The sequence below is a fragment of the Ceratotherium simum genome, chromosome 38, assembly GCF_057802395.1.
Source record: "Ceratotherium simum simum isolate JZ-2026a chromosome 38, ASM5780239v1, whole genome shotgun sequence".
NCBI classification, from domain to species: Eukaryota; Metazoa; Chordata; class Mammalia; order Perissodactyla; family Rhinocerotidae; genus Ceratotherium; species Ceratotherium simum.
The window spans coordinates 10,818,504-10,837,619 of NC_141937.1; the positions used below are offsets into that span (position 1 = coordinate 10,818,504).

General features: G+C 43.2%; 1 protein-coding gene across 10 annotated transcripts in view; it reads right to left on the bottom strand.

The window, feature by feature from the left end:
* Positions 1-1,169: 1,169 nt before the first annotated feature.
* The window catches only part of ARID1B (AT-rich interaction domain 1B), a 412,984-nt gene continuing 395,037 nt past the window's right edge, over positions 1,170-19,116 (bottom strand). For all 10 annotated transcript variants that reach the window (XM_087425097.1, XM_087425096.1, XM_087425098.1 and 7 more), the window contains 6 exons: positions 18,813-18,985; positions 13,498-13,648; positions 10,882-10,978; positions 8,654-9,437; positions 6,499-6,629; positions 1,170-4,301 (listed from right to left, as the gene is read on the bottom strand). In XM_087425097.1, the coding sequence (XP_087281223.1) occupies positions 2,577-4,301; positions 6,499-6,629; positions 8,654-9,437; positions 10,882-10,978; positions 13,498-13,648; positions 18,813-18,985 (3,061 nt within the window). In that variant the 3' untranslated portion in view covers positions 1,170-2,576. The remainder of the gene's footprint in view (positions 4,302-6,498; positions 6,630-8,653; positions 9,438-10,881; positions 10,979-13,497; positions 13,649-18,812; positions 18,986-19,116) is intronic.

Here is a 19,116-nt window from a genome sequence, read left to right on the forward strand (position 1 = left end):
ACCAGGACAATAACAGTCTTTTGTAATAATTTTACTCTTTTGATCGACAAAAGAATTGGGATATTAGATAATTTCAAAGTTTGTGTACATCTTTTATTCACACTCTGTAAGGGAGAAATTAGAATAATATTGAATTCCCTCTTACAAATCTCCATATTTGAAGCGTGGAGCACTCAAATCTGTTCTTGGCAAGCAGATGTATTTAAAGAGGGATTATAAATGGGTTTTTAATTCAACATATATTTGGCTGCATTGTTATGTAAGGAGACTAAGTAATGTGGGAGCTGATAAATGATGAGACTACTTGCAGAAAACCATTTTTTTTCTTGTAACACTAGAGAGAAATGTTTCACACTCTGATCGTAAGTGCACGCTCTTGTCTCCCTCTTCCATGTATTAGCGGGTGCACGGTGCACCCGGGGAACAGGTCTGGCGAGAGGACTCGCAATTTGTGTGTATGCTGTGATTGGCAGGGTCCTGTGCAGAGGTAGAGTCAGAAGGGTGTCCACTAACAGTTTAATTCTGCAGCAGTTTCAAAGAAATTGATTGTTACACAATAACAGTCGATGACCCAGGAAGAGAAAGTTGAAATTAGAAGTGACCAGTATCGAAACGCTACTGCGCACCAGGAAGGAATATGAGAATATTCATATGCCCTGAAATAGAAATAATCACTTTGCACTATGTACACCACATACAATATAACATATTCTTTTTAACATTGCACAATATAAATATTATACACGGCGGAGTAAACTAAATGCAAAATAACTTGGAGGCACACAGAAGAGACGTGGGAATAGCTTGAACTCTGATTAAAATTAAGATGGGGTTAGTAAAAGGCAGAGTGTTACATTGTCAGGCCAGTGAGCTTTGAGGTCTCACCACGTGGGCGGGCAGCCACCTCCCGTATATACTGAAAATTCTCATACCTCAATGTCGTTAGAGTTGATTGCTTCAAACGAAGGCTAATTAGCTAAATGATTTGAGAAAATCAAACTTTTGCTCCCCACTCTCAAGTAGGTAACCCCTGAAGGTCCCTCCCGACCTCAGGGTTTCCGTAAGGAGGGACTATGTTGGGACACAGCTGTATTCTTCTATTTCTTGTAAATAACTTGGTTACTAGCAAACCACTTTAATGAAACTAGAACAGTATGCAAGAACACCCATCACAGTGCTTAACAAGATTTAATGTACATTTATTCTTAACATGTGGAACATATAAAGATTTTATACTGAATAAATGATATTCATTAAGCCAGAGGAAAAGGAGGAATTTACATCAAGTTTTTTTCTTTTTTTTTTAAACTACATTATCTTGAAATACAAATGTGGATTCTCGTCACTGAAAAATCTTTGAAGTTGTGTTTCTTCCTTTTAGTTGTATTTTTTTCTTTTTTGTCTGTACTGGTAACCATTTTCTAAATCAATCCATATGCAACCATTTCCACACCTTGATTCATGAAGCAAATTGTGATCAGCTGCTCTCCCGAAATAGAGCATGACTTTATACATACAGAAACTTGTACATTACCCTCTTTTTTTTTGTTTTTTTTGTTTGTTTTTGTTTTTTGTATTTTTTCTTTTTTTCTGAGATATGGCCCTAATGAAAAAATATATAAAATAAAAATAAAAAATTATTTAAATCTACCATCACTTCGTAGTTACCACATCATGAAAAAGAAACTAAAAACTTTGTACTAAAAAAAAAAAAAAAAGAAAGAAAAAAGAAAAGAAAAAATGAGGGTATGTTTAATGTACAACTTCTATATACATCACAGCCCATAGGCAGTAAAAAAAATATTTAAAAAATGATTAAAGGAATTGTGAAGAACTGTCATGTGGAAAGTCAAACGACAGACAGCAGACAGGACGACGGTAGTGGTGAGGAAGCGATTTCCGTTGATCGTTGTCAGGTATGTATTTTCAATCTTAACTTAAAAAAACATTGTTTTTGCTCCTAGCCTAATGTAACCATTTTCCTGTGGAGAAACCAGTATAATTTCATAGTTTGACTACTGACTGACACACCTCCTTGAGCCCCTAAACCTACTTTTCTAGAAGTTTCTATTGCACAGAGCTTTGGGCGATGGGATACAGTTTTTATTTTTTCATAATCTGAAGAATAACACACCTAGGAAATTGATAATTTTTCACCTTTTTGCCTCAGTGTGGTGAAATTTTCCCATCTTAGCATCTTTTGCCACAACTTTTTTCTTTAAAGTCAATTCGCTTCCCAAAAAATGCAATACAACATGGAAAAGAACATTAAAAAGAAAATCTGTGAAAAACAAAAAGTGACCTTTGAATGCACTAGACAGCAACTTTGGTTAAAAAAAAAACACAAAATAAAAAAAAAAAACCCAAAAGGATGTACTTATACACACAGACAGCAAATATTAATTTCATAACTGTTCGAATTAATTATTTCTTTAATTCCCAATTGGTAAATAGTGAATGGGGCAGAGGAGCAAAGATTTTCTTTTCCTTCTTCCTACGCTGGATAAACAACAGAAACAGCCAGTTATACGGGAGCCTCTAGTCTTCACTCACACAGTGCTGCCTTCTCACTGATGTCATAACTGCCCAATCTGAAACAGTACATCACAGATGACAGACGCGACCAGAGAGTTCAGGACGGCTGATATCGAGATATCCAGCAATCGGCCCTCGTGCAGAAGGAATTCCGAGCGGTTCTCGTCCACTCTGGCCATGGCCAGCAGAGCCTTGGCCGCCCTACACATCATGTCCACGCTAGGTGGTTCTAGAGGCGGGGGCTGCATGTGCATGAGGTTATGCTGGCTCTGCTGATACTGCGCCATCGTGACCCCATCCTCTAGGAAGCTTATCAAGTTTCCAATACTTCCCTTCTGCACAGCTATTGCCCTTGCTGCCAGCGCGTCCCCTTGGGCAAGGTTCGATAAAAGCGCCATGGACATTTCTCGACAGACTGGGTTTTTGCGATCCCCAACGTACCTAACTAACGTAGCATAGAATTTCTCCTGACGACTAAATGGAGGCGTGGCCAAGATCAGGTCCACATTATTGTCCTGGATGCTGAGTTTACAGAGGGTCTCCAGCACAAGTCTCTGAGGCGACAGGACAGAGTTGGGTCCCACCGTTGGAAAGGGGTCTTGCGCCTCTGCAGATGGGCACACCATCCAGTGCAGCAAGCCATCCAAAATTGGCAAGCAGATGCTTTCCGTGTAAGCAGACAAGTCTAGCTGCCCAGAAATGTTGGCTAACGTGACCAACGTGTTATCCCGTAAGACCTCGAGGCAGTCCCACCACCACTCATCTTTGCTGCAGGCCACCCCTTTGTCCTCGTCTTCCTCTTTCTCGTAGGTTTGCGGCGCTCGTTTTCTCTCTGGATGCTCGTGGTGAAGGAGAATCAGCTTCCCCAGGATCAGCACCAAGCCTGGATGTTTGGACATCTCGGCGTCGTTCCCAGGCACAAAAGACAAGCTACGGACAATATTTGACACACAGATACAGCGCTTAGCCAGAGAATCCTGCCAGTGTGCAATGGTGCAGAGAGGAGTCTCGTCTCGGCTCCTGGGCTCGTCCTCCAGCAGCTTGATGTTCCGGTGACTTTTGGCTTGATGTATACCAAAGGGAAACTTACTGCTCTCGGTCTGGGCACCAGGGTTCGCCTCTTCGGGCAGAGCCCCTGGTCGAGCGGACAGGACATCATCAATGGTTGCAATGATGCTTTTCTCCTGCTGCTCTTCGGAATCCCCTTTGCCTTCCTGCTCTTTCTTTCTACCTGTGGAGCTGAGAGGGGGAGGGGGACGCCTGCGAGGAGGGATTTCCATCTTGCTCTCAAAGTGAGTCTGGATGTGCTCCGTGGTATCCCCGCCACCAAGCTGCCAGTGCAGGAGTCCGCTGTTGAACTCCTGAACACGGCCCAGCTTGTCAGATCGGTCCACCACAAACAGGTTGTTCTTTTTGACTATCTTGATGGGCAGCTTGTCGAACTTACTGGCTTGCCTGGGCTTCTCCTTTGGATCTGCAGAGGCATCGGGAGAGGTCAGAGGCGGGCTGCTCTTATCCTCGGCCTCCGTCTTTCCACTGTCTTCCTCCTCATCCTCCTCCTCGTCCTCCTCGTCATCAATACATTCAGCATCTTCGTCCTCTTTCCCCGAATCGTCTGCCAAGGACTGGCTATCATCTCTCTTCACTGTACTGTGATCAAGTGCTTTTTGGCTGGGGTCTCCCACTTCATATTCCATAAGAATTCCAAAAATGTCAATCAGGCATTTTCTAAAGTACTCTACTAAAAGTTCGAGAAATCCGGACAACTAGAGAGGAGGGGAAGAGAACAAGAAAAGAATAGGAACAATGTTATAACATCAGATCGGACTGGGAAGGGTAAACATCCTGATAGCTATCAATACATTTTTACAATGATTTTCACGTTTTAATTCCTTTTAGGCTGGGCCAAGAAAGAGAAACTACGTATCAGTTAGAACCACCTTTCTGAATTTTATGTTATTAACCAAAACAACATTTATCATGTTTCTTACTTGCTGCTTACTTTCCTGTACAATCAACATCAAAACTTTCTTGTTATTTTCATATTCCTAATGTTATCAACGAGGGAGTGCTTTGCTGTTCTGTCTCCTGTTTTCTGCTTTAGATACAATGCACTCCTTACTAGAAGAGTGGGGACGTGGATTTTATAGACGCATTCACCCACAGTGAGTCTGCTCTCTTCTATTATTTATCTGAGACTTGCTAGCCTGGGTTTTTATGGTTATTATTCTTAGGATTTTATGGTTATTTTTGCCTCAGGTACCATAGGTTACTCTAATTTACGTTCTCCATATATCTTTGGGAGAAGATAATTTCAGCAATGTAGTAGAGCTCATAAACACAGAAAATTAAAAACAAATCAATTCAGTCCCTGATAAATGAATTAAAATGTTTTGTAGAATGCAATTCTACATTTCAGTTATCACAACTCTAGCTGAAAGATGAAAGCCACTATGAGAACTAGTTTTGTTTCCTTTAAGCAAATGTTTGTGTCAAGAAAACCAATATATTCCACGATTAGCAACTGCCCAGCTCCCCCCCTCAACACCCACACCACGACATTCAGGGAGGATAAAGGATTAGGTAAAGAAAGGATTCTTTAATGATGGGTGTTACGGAAATCAACCATACTTTCATCGTCTGCTGTCAATTCCTGAAAGTGGGTTTGAAACAATAACTAAGAAGTAAGGGGAAACCCAAGTACTAACCATAAAGTACTTGCTTTTAGAGTACGAAGGCACAATTTTTCAAGCGGAGGGTTGGGTTCTTTTACCCCCCACTTAGAGTTTACTTTTTTCCCAAGGTGTGGGAAAGAGAAGTTGCTAGAGCAACTCTGGTTATGAAAACGTGTGATCAACAGCAGTTCACCTGACGTGAGGATGAAGTTCATTACTCTAGCAAAGGCAGTATAAGTTTTTTAAATACTTATTTTCTGTTAAAACAGACTTCATGCAATGTTTATGGCCTTATTAATACACTTCCTATCTAGTGAAACCTCGCCTTTCAGGGCTGTAATGAGGACTTAACTGAGAGAAGAAAGAGCAAGTAGAAGCTTCTGGTCCTATTTGATAGAAGCAAGGGAATCAGATGTTTTGGCTTTTTTCACCCAAAGCAGAGAGTTGTTCACACATAGTAGGGAAAATAACCTTTTCTCATTTTTGTTTCTAAGTATTTCTTTAAAAGTTTGTAGCTCAGTTGACTCTTGGGCATTTTTCCTAACTCTCAATTCCCCTTCTCTCTTCTAAAGCGATTACGCTGGAATCGACTAGCAGCCTAGCACTGAATAAAGGGGCGTTTTAAGCTCAGTACAAGTAGTAGCTTCCAAGTGACGGCTTCAAAATAACCTGGAGAGAGGCAGAAACAGAGGGAACAGACCAAGAAACAAGTCTGGCCATGCGTTCATACATACATGTTTTGGCTGAACGATGGGCACATGGGATTCATTAAACTGTCTCTCTACTTCTACATATATTATACATTTTCTATAATATAATTTTTTTAATTAAAAGAAAGATGCTATGTCCCCCTGGAAAGTAGGGTAGTGTCCCATTGTAAGGTACTGCATATCCAACACTATACAGTTGTAACTTTATGTTACATGTGGATTAATTCCCATCGGCCTGCTAATATTCATTCTAAACAACAATTTAATTTTACTATTATCATCTATGCCACACATGCATATGCGCACACACGCATATGCGTGCACACGCACGAACAAGGTCGCTGTTTTCTTAGGAGAAATATAGGTATATGTGTATTGACCCTAAAGATTGAAATGAATTATGATTCTAGACTAAACTTTCAGACACCTATACATTGACTGGTGTTGGTTTATAACAACTGCCATGATAAAAATGGTTAGCCAGTGGGTGCTCATCATGGGGGCATTCATTGGGGCATTAGGTACGACTCAATCTTCTTACTCTACTCTGGTCCTTAGTTGGACTGGCGCTGGCTTACCTGGGAGAGATTGAAAGTAGCGACAGTGCTGTCATCATAGAGAAGTATATTAATAGTGTCCAAAGCCCACGTACTTTCAGCCAAAAGACCTGACTTAAGGGACATCATCACACGCCAGGCCTCAGGAGTAACTAAAAACAGGGGAAAGAACGAGGATATGATTAATATTAACTCTATGCACAAAAGAATAAAAAATAAGAAAAGGATAAGAGAAAAGAAGTGGAGCGTTCAGTTAAATATTGATTTTAAACAAATGTTCTGAGGCATAGCTAAACATGATCACTTTCAGATTTTAAACGGAGGGGATAGCTGTATTAAGACGCTTTTGTTGTCTAAGATCTTTTTGCTTTGTGGGTTAAACGTGAGCCAAAGTGCTTCTAGAGGTGGGAGTGGTTAAGCACAAATGGTCCTTTCTCATCTCTGGCTTCTTTCTCTTAGCCCCTAACAGAATCTGTAACGATGCACCAGAGTTTTAATAATGGAGTCAAACCCCAAAACGGTATTTGTCTTCTTTGCCCTGCTCCATTCACAAATGTCTCAAGGTGGCACCTTCAGAAGGCCAGCAAATATGTACGATATAAGCAAAATTTAATTCCCAAACAGCCCATTCTCTAATGTAAAGGTCTGGATTTTTCCCACGCTGTCTTCTTCTATTTCTGAGCTCCTGCCCTCAGAACGTGCTGTTGACAAATATGATAGCACTTTGACGGTTCAGATTTTTCAAGAGCTTGGCCTGAGCCAGGGGATGGGAGATAGAAGGTTGTACTTTTGTTTTCCCCGTTTCTGTTACTGAAGAAGACACAGTGCTAGATAAAATGTTTGCAAGAAGTGCCGTAAGATGGAGTGAGAAGAGGAGGCCCGTCATGTGTCTGAAAGTTCCACGGAATCTGTCTCAGGAAGCCAGCAGACCACACGGTGCCAGTAGACCCGTGCAAGCAGAACTCACCGCAGCAACAGCCAACACGGGACACCAACAGTAAGCGCATGTGCGGGAGGGCACCGTGGGTTTCCACCTGTATTTTACTCTCATCTACTTTTCCAATTTTCTAAGATAGGCACATAATACTTTTATAACAGAAAAAGCAAATTTTCTTTTTAAAATAAGGAACATAAATTTCCCTAGGCTAAAGACAAATACTGGTATAACATGCACTAAGAAATTTTATAAGAATTTAAATATATCTATTTATTTAAACATATATATGTACACAGACACATGTGCATAGTTTTACATACATATTTCCACATATAAAACAGTACCGGGTCTCTCTGTATTTCTTTCTCACCTCCAGCATCCCTCTCCCGATATAAAACTCTTTACTTTTCTCCCCTTTTCTCTCTATATATCTCCTTAATGTCCAATGATTGAAAACATCTTTAATATCTTTAATTTGGTATCTTTAATCTTTCTAATCACTGCAAATGATTTCAAGTCAAGTGATTTTGAAAAAACTTTTTTTATATAACCAAGATCTATAATTTCCTTTGCTGTATTAAAAGTACTTCAAAAATAACGCAGGAAAACTGTGTGTACTCCCAGATAGTCCAGATCTCTAATTAGTATTCAGAACACCCCAAATAGGATGAACAGCACCATCAGCATTCCACTGAAAAAGTGTCTTGGCTCATATCTACCAGCGCCGTGTGCGTTACATCAATTCTACATATCATATCAAATTCCATGTACACATCATATATCTATCTACATAGTATATTCAGGCTTCTACTTTTTCCCAAGGAAACTCTCTCTGTGTTGTCACCAAAATCACAGAGTGGCTCGCATTCACATTTTCCCAGGCCACCTTAGTGCACGCACTGCAGAGATTTGAGTGCTTGGTTAAGGTCAAATCTTTAAGCCCCAGATGTAGTACACAGTTACTGAGGATTCCCTGGTCTCTCAGCTGGAGCTCTACCCTCTCACACAATAACACTCACGTGTAAAAATACCATTTTAATTCACGCTCTTCTCTGGCACTCTTGCTTGATTCAGATTAGCAGCTTCCAACTATAGCTCCTGTACAAAAACCTGTCCTGATGGCTTGGAGTCCTAAGAATTTCATCCCTTGGAGACTAACAGGAACTACATCTAACTAAAATTAACGTTCTAGATCACAACTGGAATGCATGTCAGGGACAAAGGCTTGGGAATGCTCACCGATATCTTTTGAGGTAATCTTGCGCCTTTGTTTCAGCACTGGCTGTGATGCTTCTACGGAGCCAGGAGGGAAGGTAATCTCCCGTCTGATGGGGGGTGGCTGGGGGGGTGGCCCCGTGACCTGGGACGTGGGGACGGTGGGCATGACCTTCTGCATCTTCATGGAGGGCAGAAAGGGAGACTTGCTGGGAGACATGCGGCTCTCCAGCGAGCGCTGGAAGGAGGCGGGGCTGGGCGCTCTGGAGATGTGGTTTGGCAGTGACGGCGGCGTCTGGTAGGAGGACTGAGGCGGGCGCGTGATGGGCTGCATGGAGGCTGAAGAGGACATATAAGGCTGACGTTGGCTGACGTGGGAAGGCCACTGGCTCTCGTGATTGATCCTCTGATCAGGTACCATCATATCATCCGTGCGGTTCATGCCTGGATAAGGAGGTGCCTGTGCAGGGCCACCCGGGCCTTGCCTGTTCTGGTAGGGGTAAGGCATATCATTGCGTGTCGCCCACAGACTCTGCTGAGGCCCTTCGCCGGAGGACGACTGCATCGGGCCGCCCATCATCTGAGGCGGGATCCCATGCGGCTGGATCTGCCCCGGGCCCTGCACCCTCTCTCTGCTGTAGGGGTACGGATACTGCCCCTGGAGGGGCCTCCTGTCCGGGCCGGAGTAGGAACTCCCGTACTGGTTATAGACGTCCTGCTGCTGGTTGCCGTACTGCATGTTGTACATGTCTCCCTCATGGCGTTTGGCCGGAGGCCCATACATGCCGTCCATATGGCGTTTGTAATTCTGAAATTCACACAAAGACAAATCATACTGATGTGCTTTTCCAGGTACAATCACACACTTAAATTATGCAAAATAGTTATTACCTGGTGGAACGTTCATTTCAAAAGGAACATGCGAAGCTCTTATAACAACTAAGGATTAACAATTCATGTACTGTATTTCAGTTTTATATAACACCATGTCACGTACTCCAAGAGGGCTTCCAAAGTTTGTTTTCATGTGCTTGAAATGTTCTGTGGGAGAAAAAAAGGCCTCCTCTCCTGGTATTTCCAGGGCTGCAATGTTGGGGGAGTATGGTGTTGGTGACACCACACGAGCAGTGCTGGACTGGGGCTTGGAGCTCCACTAAGATGACCTCAGTAGGTAGAAGGATAAATCTCACCAGAATGGACTGAGCATTCTGAGGGCCAGCCTGAAAGGTGCCTGGATTACCCAGATTTCTTGGGCTAACTTTACAGAAAAGCACGGTACAGGATCTCGCTCCTCAGACTGCCCACACTACCCTGACACCCGATATTCTACGGCCGCTGCCCCGACTTCCAGCTTGTCCAGGTCAGGCTCTCCCATGAAAGCCTCCTGGGCCCAGTCTCTGAACACAGGGCCCCCGTTACTGAGCTCTCCTCCTGGGGCCACAAGGGGGACCAGCACCTGATCAGGGTGGGAGTCTCCTGATGGCAGTGAGCGAGTAAGATGCTGATGTGTTAGTGTTCTTTCACTTTACTTGAAAATTGTTTAAGATTAGCTGGTTTAATAATACAATCCACTGTACATACATGTTCTAGTGAAATTAAATAAACGTTTAAAATCCTCTCTATTTTACAGGACGTCTTAGACCTAAAAAGTTGTTTAGACATAGCAAATTCCTGTGTCTCAAAAGCCCCAGCATGATGTGCAATTCTCTGCATCACAGTGATAACTGCAAGGTGAGCATTTTGCACAACCCATCATCTCTGAGCTGCAGTGGCTGCGTGAACCACTACGTAGGATAAGCCTATCCTACGTAGTCAAGATATGTGGTGGTGAATATCTTATTTTTAAAAAGCCAATTAACTTTCACTATTAGAAGATAATATTTTAAGTAGTTTTTTCCTACATGTCCTCTTTAAAACATATTGACAAATTTCTATTCTAAAATGGTATTGGATATGATAGTACACACAACAGACACACGTTTAAAATGTACTTACCTTGGACTTATTTACAAGGATGAATGTCCTGAACTTCTCATAACATGTTATATTTGTTTCAGGATACCATCTATCAAGAGCTATTTTTAATGTGCTGACATCAAAATCCTAAGAATATTTTCTAGCATAAACAAATATATTGTGACTGTTGAATAAACTGAATCGTTTTTGTTATACTTCCTAAAACTCTTCAGAAGCGACACGAGTTTGAGTGTTAAACAGATAGCACAGAGACGCACGCCTGCTCGCCAACTCACCGGCTGTTGTGGATACAGGCCAGGCTGGTGTCCTCCATATGGCGGCTGTCCTGAGGGAGGGCCTTGGCCTGGGTACTGCTGCCCATACGGTTCATGCCTAGAATGAGGCATTCAAAGAAAACTTCATCTACAAAGGACCTCAGGCCAAGAGAGAAACCAACAGCCCATTTCTGGAAAGTCTACACCCCTCAACAGCCTTGTCTTTTCTTCACCACACGCATCTCCCAACAGGCACTCTGAGCAGCAGCAGCCCTGGAACTTTTAGCAAAAGGGAGGGAACACCCATGTTGGGAACGCTGCCAACCTCCTGGCTGGTAGGTGTGAGCGGAGGCCGCCGGCCCCGCCTCTGAGTGAGGGCCTGCCCCCCACTGGAGTTCCCGGGATGTCAGGCCGCACTGGGATGTGAGGTCTTCATGAAAACAAGAAACAACAGAAAGAATCTCAGAAGCAAAGCAGCATTTCTAAGAGTACCAGAACATGGACATATAATCTCGGAAAATGTTTCTACTTCTCACTTTCTCATTATGAATATAAAATGTTCAAATTTCTAAAGGTATACTTTGAAATTAATCCAAATGATACTGAGTTAGCTAATAGTTGTATAGATATAAGTATTCAAATTTTCAAAGTGCTATGACCCTAAAAGGCTACAGAAAAGAATAAGAGGGATGATTTAAATGTATAAATGGGAATGAGCGATACATTTATTTTTCAATTGCTACTATATTGTAAAGTTATAAATACCATAAAAAATACCCTGGTTTAGTTAGTATATTGAATCTTGTAAGAAAGAATACTTGGACTGAATATACTCCTAAACTGATCAAGGAATGAGAATAAGAAAGAAAATAAACAAATTTTTATAATATCACATGTGAAACAGACATGGTAAGCTTTTGCTAATGACACTGACATCTAGAAGGAAGCTTATAGTTAGGAGGAAAGAAATATAATGGACATGGATAAAATTTACGTTGAACAAGTACACTTTTCAGAAGAGAAAACTGAGCAATGTGGTAGAGCCAAAAGGACTTTTAAACCTAGGCCATGCAATGTTCTAGAAAGCATTCTAGAAGAAATAGAAAAGCACATTTGCTTGGGTTCCTTTAAAAATATATGTCCCAGGACAACTGTTCTCCTTCTAATCTCATCAACCAAAAAAAAAAAAAAAAAATCAATAGCTTTTCCTGGACCCTCAAAAACAAACCAAATCTAAGTCAAATCCTTGATTCAGTACATTCAACATTACACAGTGGTTGATTAATGCAGACATCATAAATGAACATTCACCACTTATAACCAGGGTAAGAATTAGGAGCCTAGATTTTTAAGTCACTTCCAGAAAGTTCCACATCACTTTGAGCATGTGACAGCTATGTAATCTCAGGAACCAGGCTCATAGAAAATGCCAGAAAGAAACCTTATTTGGTAAAACAGTAATTTTTCAAACGTTTTCTCCCTTTGTATCAAACCAGGGAAGCCTTTTCATGACGTAACCGTTCCTATGAGCCCAGCACGTGGACTGATGAAGGGGCGGCTCTGGCCTGGGCAGTCTCTGAGGAGCACCACCCACCCGGATTCTGAAGAAAATGGTTCAAAGCCATCCCCATCCTGAGGCATGCCAACGTGGCTACAGTTAGAGAAAGAATTGTCCATCGTGCCTCCATTTTTTTTCCTTTAAAAATCACCAGTATTATATTAAAGACTTCGTTTCTGAGCACTTCTCTATTAAGCAGGTAAAGAACACACCAACCAAGAGAAGGGGCTTCTGTAGTAAGTAGTAAAGTCTGGGGCCTTCCTCACACAGAGAAGTCTGCCCTAAGCCACTGTTTTAGGAGGCAGTTTTCTGTTACCTCTCAGAGACATCTCAATGACTTTCTTTCTATTTTATTAAAAATAAATCTGATCAGTACTGCAACCTAACTCGCCATTTTAACGTCAAGATGCCGTCCTGAAAAGCAGCTCCAGGGAAGCCTGTGCGGTGGCTTTTCCTGGAGACGTTCACCACGGAGCAGAGTATCCTCTCTCTATTTAAAACGTTCACAGGGAGGAGAGGAAACACCAGAAAAAGCAACGCCTGGAAGACCTTTCCAAGAACCCACAACAGCCCCACGTCTGCGGAAAGCCTGGTGTGGCGACCACTGCACAGACGTTTCCCAGGGAAGAAACGCCGGTGGGAGGGAGGAAGGAAGGGGCTGGAAAACCCACGAGTTCTGGGGACTTCCCAAGACAGGCCACCCGTGGAAGCTGATGTCAGACTCAGCGTGGTGACAGTGGCTGCCTCCAGAGGGCATCTGGTGCTGAGAGGACGGCTGGCACTTGGAGTGCTCAGGGAGATGCCTGCCATGGCCAGCCCAGCCCCAGCACATTTCTAATTTATGCTTTTGGGCATTTGCTTATAAAAACACAGCTGCACTTGGCTGCCTGGGGACAAGGTCCTTCTCCCCGGTCCGGTTACAGCTGTCGACGGAGGCAGCCATCTGACACCAGTTCCCTTATCAACTCCAGCAGGAAAGTCGACACCGTAAGTTATCACCGGCTACCAGGGCTCAAGTGTGTGGGAGGAAAGCCCAGTTTCTAGTAAAGCACCTCATCTTCCTCTCAGAAGACACTCACCTTCGATCGTAGCCGGCTCCGTAGGGAAACTGCTGCCGCTGCCCCAGGCCTAGACCGGACATGGCTCCAGAGGGGCTTTGGTTATACATGTCCTGCATGCTGCCAGTGGGCATCTGTCCTTGCGTCATGAAGGGCTCACTGCTTCCAGGCACTGCAATGTTTTCAATAACAGACAAAAAATTAAGCATTTTCAAAAGCCAAAGGGCCCAAACATCACTTTCCAGTCATTTCAGTTCTCCTTAATATGGCAGACAAACATCTTATCCTTAATAGGGCTGACAACAACAGAAGAAAGAGCCTAAAGCCTGGGGTCAAGATGGACCCCAAGATCCCCCCACCCCATGGAAATGCCTTGTATGAGCCCCTCCCTTTGAGTGAGGGTAGAAGCCAGGAACATGATGGGATATTGCTCCCATGATTACGCTACACCACTCGGCAAAAGGGATTTCACAGATGTCACTACTGTTACTAATCAGCTGACTGTGAGTTACCAAAAGGGAGATGATCCAGGTGTGCCCTTTACATCCATGTCTGAAGGTCAGAGACACTCTCCCGCTGGGCTTGAAGAAGCAGCCACCATGCGGTGGAGAGGGCCAAGTGTTAGGAGGGGTGGTAGCCTCTAGGAGCTGCAAAGGCCCCAGATGACAGTCAACAAGACAACAAGACCTCAGTCCTACAACTGCAAGGAACCGAATTCTGCCAACAACCTGAACGAGCTTAGAAGAGGACTCTGAGCCTTGGATGAGATCGAGTCTCTGCTAACACCTTGACGTCTGCTGTGTGAGACCCTGGGCTGAGAACCCACAGGAACATGAGATCATAAATTTATGTTGTTTTAAGCTGCTAAGTTTGTGGTAAATTGTTATACAATAATACAGAAATGAACACAGGCACAGATCCATACTTACTTGGGTAAATTACTAAACTTGTGAGTTTAATTCCTTGTCTATAAAATGAGGTTGGTAATACCATCTCATGGAGTGGTTGTGAGGAAGAGATGAAATACATATATAAATGCAGTTCCTTTCCCTTATGGGAAAAAAAAGTGAAAACCTTAACATAAACACCCCCCCACTGACTCACTCCAAAATCAGGATAAAGAAAATCACTAGGGAGTTCAGAATAGCTCAAGAATGGATGAGATACAACTATTTCTTTCGAAGGGAGAGTGGCGATTAGGTCAAATATGCAAATTAGCATCATCTCAGAGCCTGAAGGAAATTGGGTCAAGCCCAGAAACTAGCTGGTGGGCAAATTAAACATTTTAATGCAAATCTTAATTGATATACAGCACCACTATCTTTCTTCATCCTGTGAAGGTTACTTTTATATTATGTGAGGCAAAAGCTGACTAAAATTTTGTGAGCTGATAACACTGGTTAGGCTGGCAGAGAGGTGTCCACGATGGAGCCCAGTACGGGTGGAATGTATTCTGCTTTGCAACATGCTTTCACATACTTTATCTTATTGGACCTCACATCAACCTGGGGTAGAACTAGTTTTCATGTTACTTTCCATTTTACAGACATAAAAACAGAGACAGATAGACATTAAGGGGGATAATTAAAGTTAAATAGCTTAATTCCCTAATACATAAAGAGTTCTTAAAAATCAATAAGAAAAAAGACAAATTAAAAAATGGGCAAACATATAAATGAACATTCACAAAAAAAGAATGATAGTCAATATATGAAAAGATGGGTGACCTCACTAATAATTAAAGAAATCCAAGTTAAAACAATTATGAAGCTTTTTCCCCCAATCTGATTGGCAAATATTAAAATGACTGATACTAATCATTCTTAGTATGGGAATGAGGACCCTTACTCTTACACACTCACGTTAAGAGTATTAAATTGGTATAACTTTTGCCAATACCTGCTATGGTAGGCTATACTTTGGCGACCCCCAAAGAAGCACATCTCTGGGTATTCGTAGGCTGTGAGGTCCCCTCCCACAGTGAGTTTGGGCCTGCATGTGACCCGCTGTGACCAATGGGGCACTGGCAAACGCACCGCAGCAGAGGCCTGCAGGCGCCTGTCCTCCTGGAGTGCTCCCTCCCGGGCCCATCCACCATGGCATGGGGCGCCCCGGAAGCTCTATGGAAAGGCCCCCAGCCAACAGCTCCCCCTGAGTTCCCAGGACAGCCTCCAGATGACCCCAGCCACTCAGCCCATCCCAGCTCCAGTAGGGGTCTCGCTCAGGCCTCCAGAGGAGGGCCGCCTCAGAGCCCCAGCTGACAACACAGGGAACGAAGAACCACCAGCCCACCACAGAACTGTGAGATACAGTGAAGCGTGTTGTTTAAAGCCACTAAGTTTTGGGGTAGTTTGTTACATAGTAAAAGACACTCAGTAAACTGCAAAAAAAAAGTTCATATCCTTTGATTCAGTTATTCTACCTCTAGGAATCTATTTCACAGAAACACTTTTGCAAGTGTGAAAAAACAGCTGTACTTCAATAATCACTGCATCATTGTTTATAATAGCAAAATATTATGAAACAACCCATCCATTTCTAGAGCATTAAAAATAGTAAGTAGGATTATGTGTGCAGATATTAATAGATATTCAAAATATACTGTTAAGTTAAACAATACATAAATATTCACTTATTGTTCACTTATAACTAATCAATCAGTTCCTCAATCAGTGATTAAGTAAGCAGATGGGGAAGGGAGGCAGGCGGACAGGCAGGGCCCAGGCCGCTCAGGGCTATGGAGGTCAGGCTCTTTTGTCCACTCCACCACCACACTACAGGTCAACAGCAGAGCGGCAACAAGAATAAAGAGCATGGTTTCTACCGATGTTCGTCGTCATTAAACACAAAATCAGGGCACCACCAAGTTCACTGACAGAGGAAGGTGAACCGAGGAATGGAAAACTTCATTATAACAGAGATACGGCTGTTTCCTGTGGGTTTTCTATTTAACTGCTCGAATTTGGCACTAAATACACGTTTATTGTCAGGTAGCAGGTGAGCTGAACTAACTGGGGAAACGTGAGACAGAGCTCCCTTCTGAGCCACTGTATCATTCACATGGTTGATGAAAACCTATTATACAGCTGCCTAGCGCTGAGCCAGATAATCCACAATCATCCCCCAGCCCCTCCCTTCCAAATTTATTTTCACAATAAGAAAAATTCTGGGCACAGGGAAAGAAAAGAAACACAACTCTTGCTGTCTAATATGGCATATAGGTAGGATACTGGAATGGTTCACAGTAACTCTTGAAGCCAGATTCCAAACACTACTAATGATTTTTCTATGTTATTGCCATGTTTTCAGAGTCTAAAAATGTGATACAACCAACGGCACTAATAAAATGTTCTTTCTAGCATCTCATACCACTAAAAAAATAGCCACTTCCAACGTTCACAAAGCTTTTTCGAATTTCTGAGCTTATGGATTTATTATATGTTCTGCAAAATCTTTACCTGGAATAACCAGCTCTGAAACTTTTGAAAGGAAAAACTATATCTTGCTTTACGTAACAGATATCTGAAATATATCTGAAATACATATGAAATATAATCTTGTTTGTTAATTAAATGCTATATGCCCAATATTTAAAATTTTGCGATGATTCTTTTTCATTGGTCCGTAATATTTGTGAAAACCAAGGCTTCGGGCTTTATGCTTCTCACTATTCAAGACAGTATATCATGAAATTTACGTGCCCCAAACATCTAAGTACAACAGAAGTACGATTATTTAAGGGATCCCAGAATAAGTACTTCCATAAAAATGTTACTCACTATTTTTCTATATTTTTCGCAATAATATTCACATCATGTCTCAATTTCATGCATTTGGAAGAGTGTCAAAAAGCACGTGGCGCTCATATGCCACGGGGGGAGCGTGGGGCAGAAGTCAGATGGCTACAATCTCAGGGCTGAGTGAATGCTGGGGACTGATAAGCATAAAGGAAAATCCACCCTGGGTGTTCGCTCACGTCCATCATAACCCTCCTACACTCTCCTGGAGATCTCATTATCCCACAGTTGTCAGGACCATTTCTCTGCTTAGCTCTCCAAAATTGTTCCTAATTCCCACGCTCTGCCCAGCTCCAGACGTACGTTCTACCAGCTACCACTGAACACACCCAAAAGTCAGCTCTGGATTTCCTCCTTTATCCTGCTCACTTCCCAGCTGTCCACACCGCAGGTAATAACCAGTGAACCTTTATTTTCCTCTCTGAGATGGTCCTTTCCCCACGTCCACATCCAAGGTAGAGACATCCTCACCCTCCGGTCACCATCCCTTGGTTATTCCCTTTAACCCCCACGTTCGAACCATCAGCACACCCCATTGCTTCTACCTCCAAAACACATGAGCAGTTCCACCTCTCTCTCCACTGCTGGTAACTGAGTCCACACCCATCTCTCCCCTGGACCGACACAGCGGTCTCTCCAAATCTACTCTCGCCTCTCTCCGACACATTCTCCACACATAGCCAGTTACTTACCTATTTATTTTTAACAAAACACCTACTCACGTGACGTCCTGTGTAACATCTTTTAGGGGGCGAGGGTAAAACCTAAACTCATCATGTGCCTCTGACGGCTGAAAGGCTCTGGCCCCAAGAGCCCCAATGGCCTCAGCATGCCCGCCCCCCACTCATTATGCTCCAGAAGCCTCCCACCTCCTCAAATACGCCAAGCTCGCTCGGGGCCTCCCCCACTCCCAGCTCTTCTCTGACGGACTCCTCGTTCTTGGGTCTCAGCAGAGAAGTGACATCTCCTCAGAGCCCTCCCCTCCCAACCATCCTCGCTAAGGAGATGCCCCTTTCGCCCACTGGCCCCCCAACATCATTGCTCTTTGCGTGCTTTCGTCTTTTTTGTTTCCTTTCCATTGGTTTCTTTCTTCCATCCACCACCATCTTTAGTTAAATATTTGTGGTTTAGCTTACTTTCTCTTTCTTCCTCCCAAGAGACTGTCAACTCCATGAAGGACTATGTCTGATTTGCCATTAAGACTACCCAGCACTAGCCTGGCGCCCAGCCATGCTGTATAATCACCCCCATGCCGAGGCCATGCACCTTACTATATGTACCAGTCACTCTTCTATGGGCTTTATGTGCATTAACTCAATTAATCCTCACAATACCCTCTAGGCAGATCCTATTATTATCCCATTTCTAGATGAGGAAACTGAGGCACAGAGATGCTAAGTACTGTCCCCAAGGCCAGAAATTTCATAGGTTGGGGAGTGGGACTAAAATGTGTCCAGAATGCATAAGTGAATCGGCTGTGGGATGGCAGAGAAGAATGCCGTCTGGACCAAGCCTGCACAGAGGTGCCTCTGCATTTACCTTTCCTCATTCCACCAAAGGGGTCCTTGTTGGGCTCATAGGGCATCCTGCCCATCACATCTGGCATGCTTATGCCCTGCTGGTACGGGGCGCTCGGAGTCATGGAGTTCCGTTTGGGGAACGATGCATCACTGGCGTCTGAGAATGGGTCGTGCACACTGACTGTGCTGCTTCTAAAGGACGAGAAAAATGAGAGCTTCATGATACGGCAGGAGTTACTTCCCAACACTTACTTAGAAAACAAGCCAATCCTGCAATCTGTAAATGCAAAGACCATCCAAAATAAATTACACGAATAAAACTG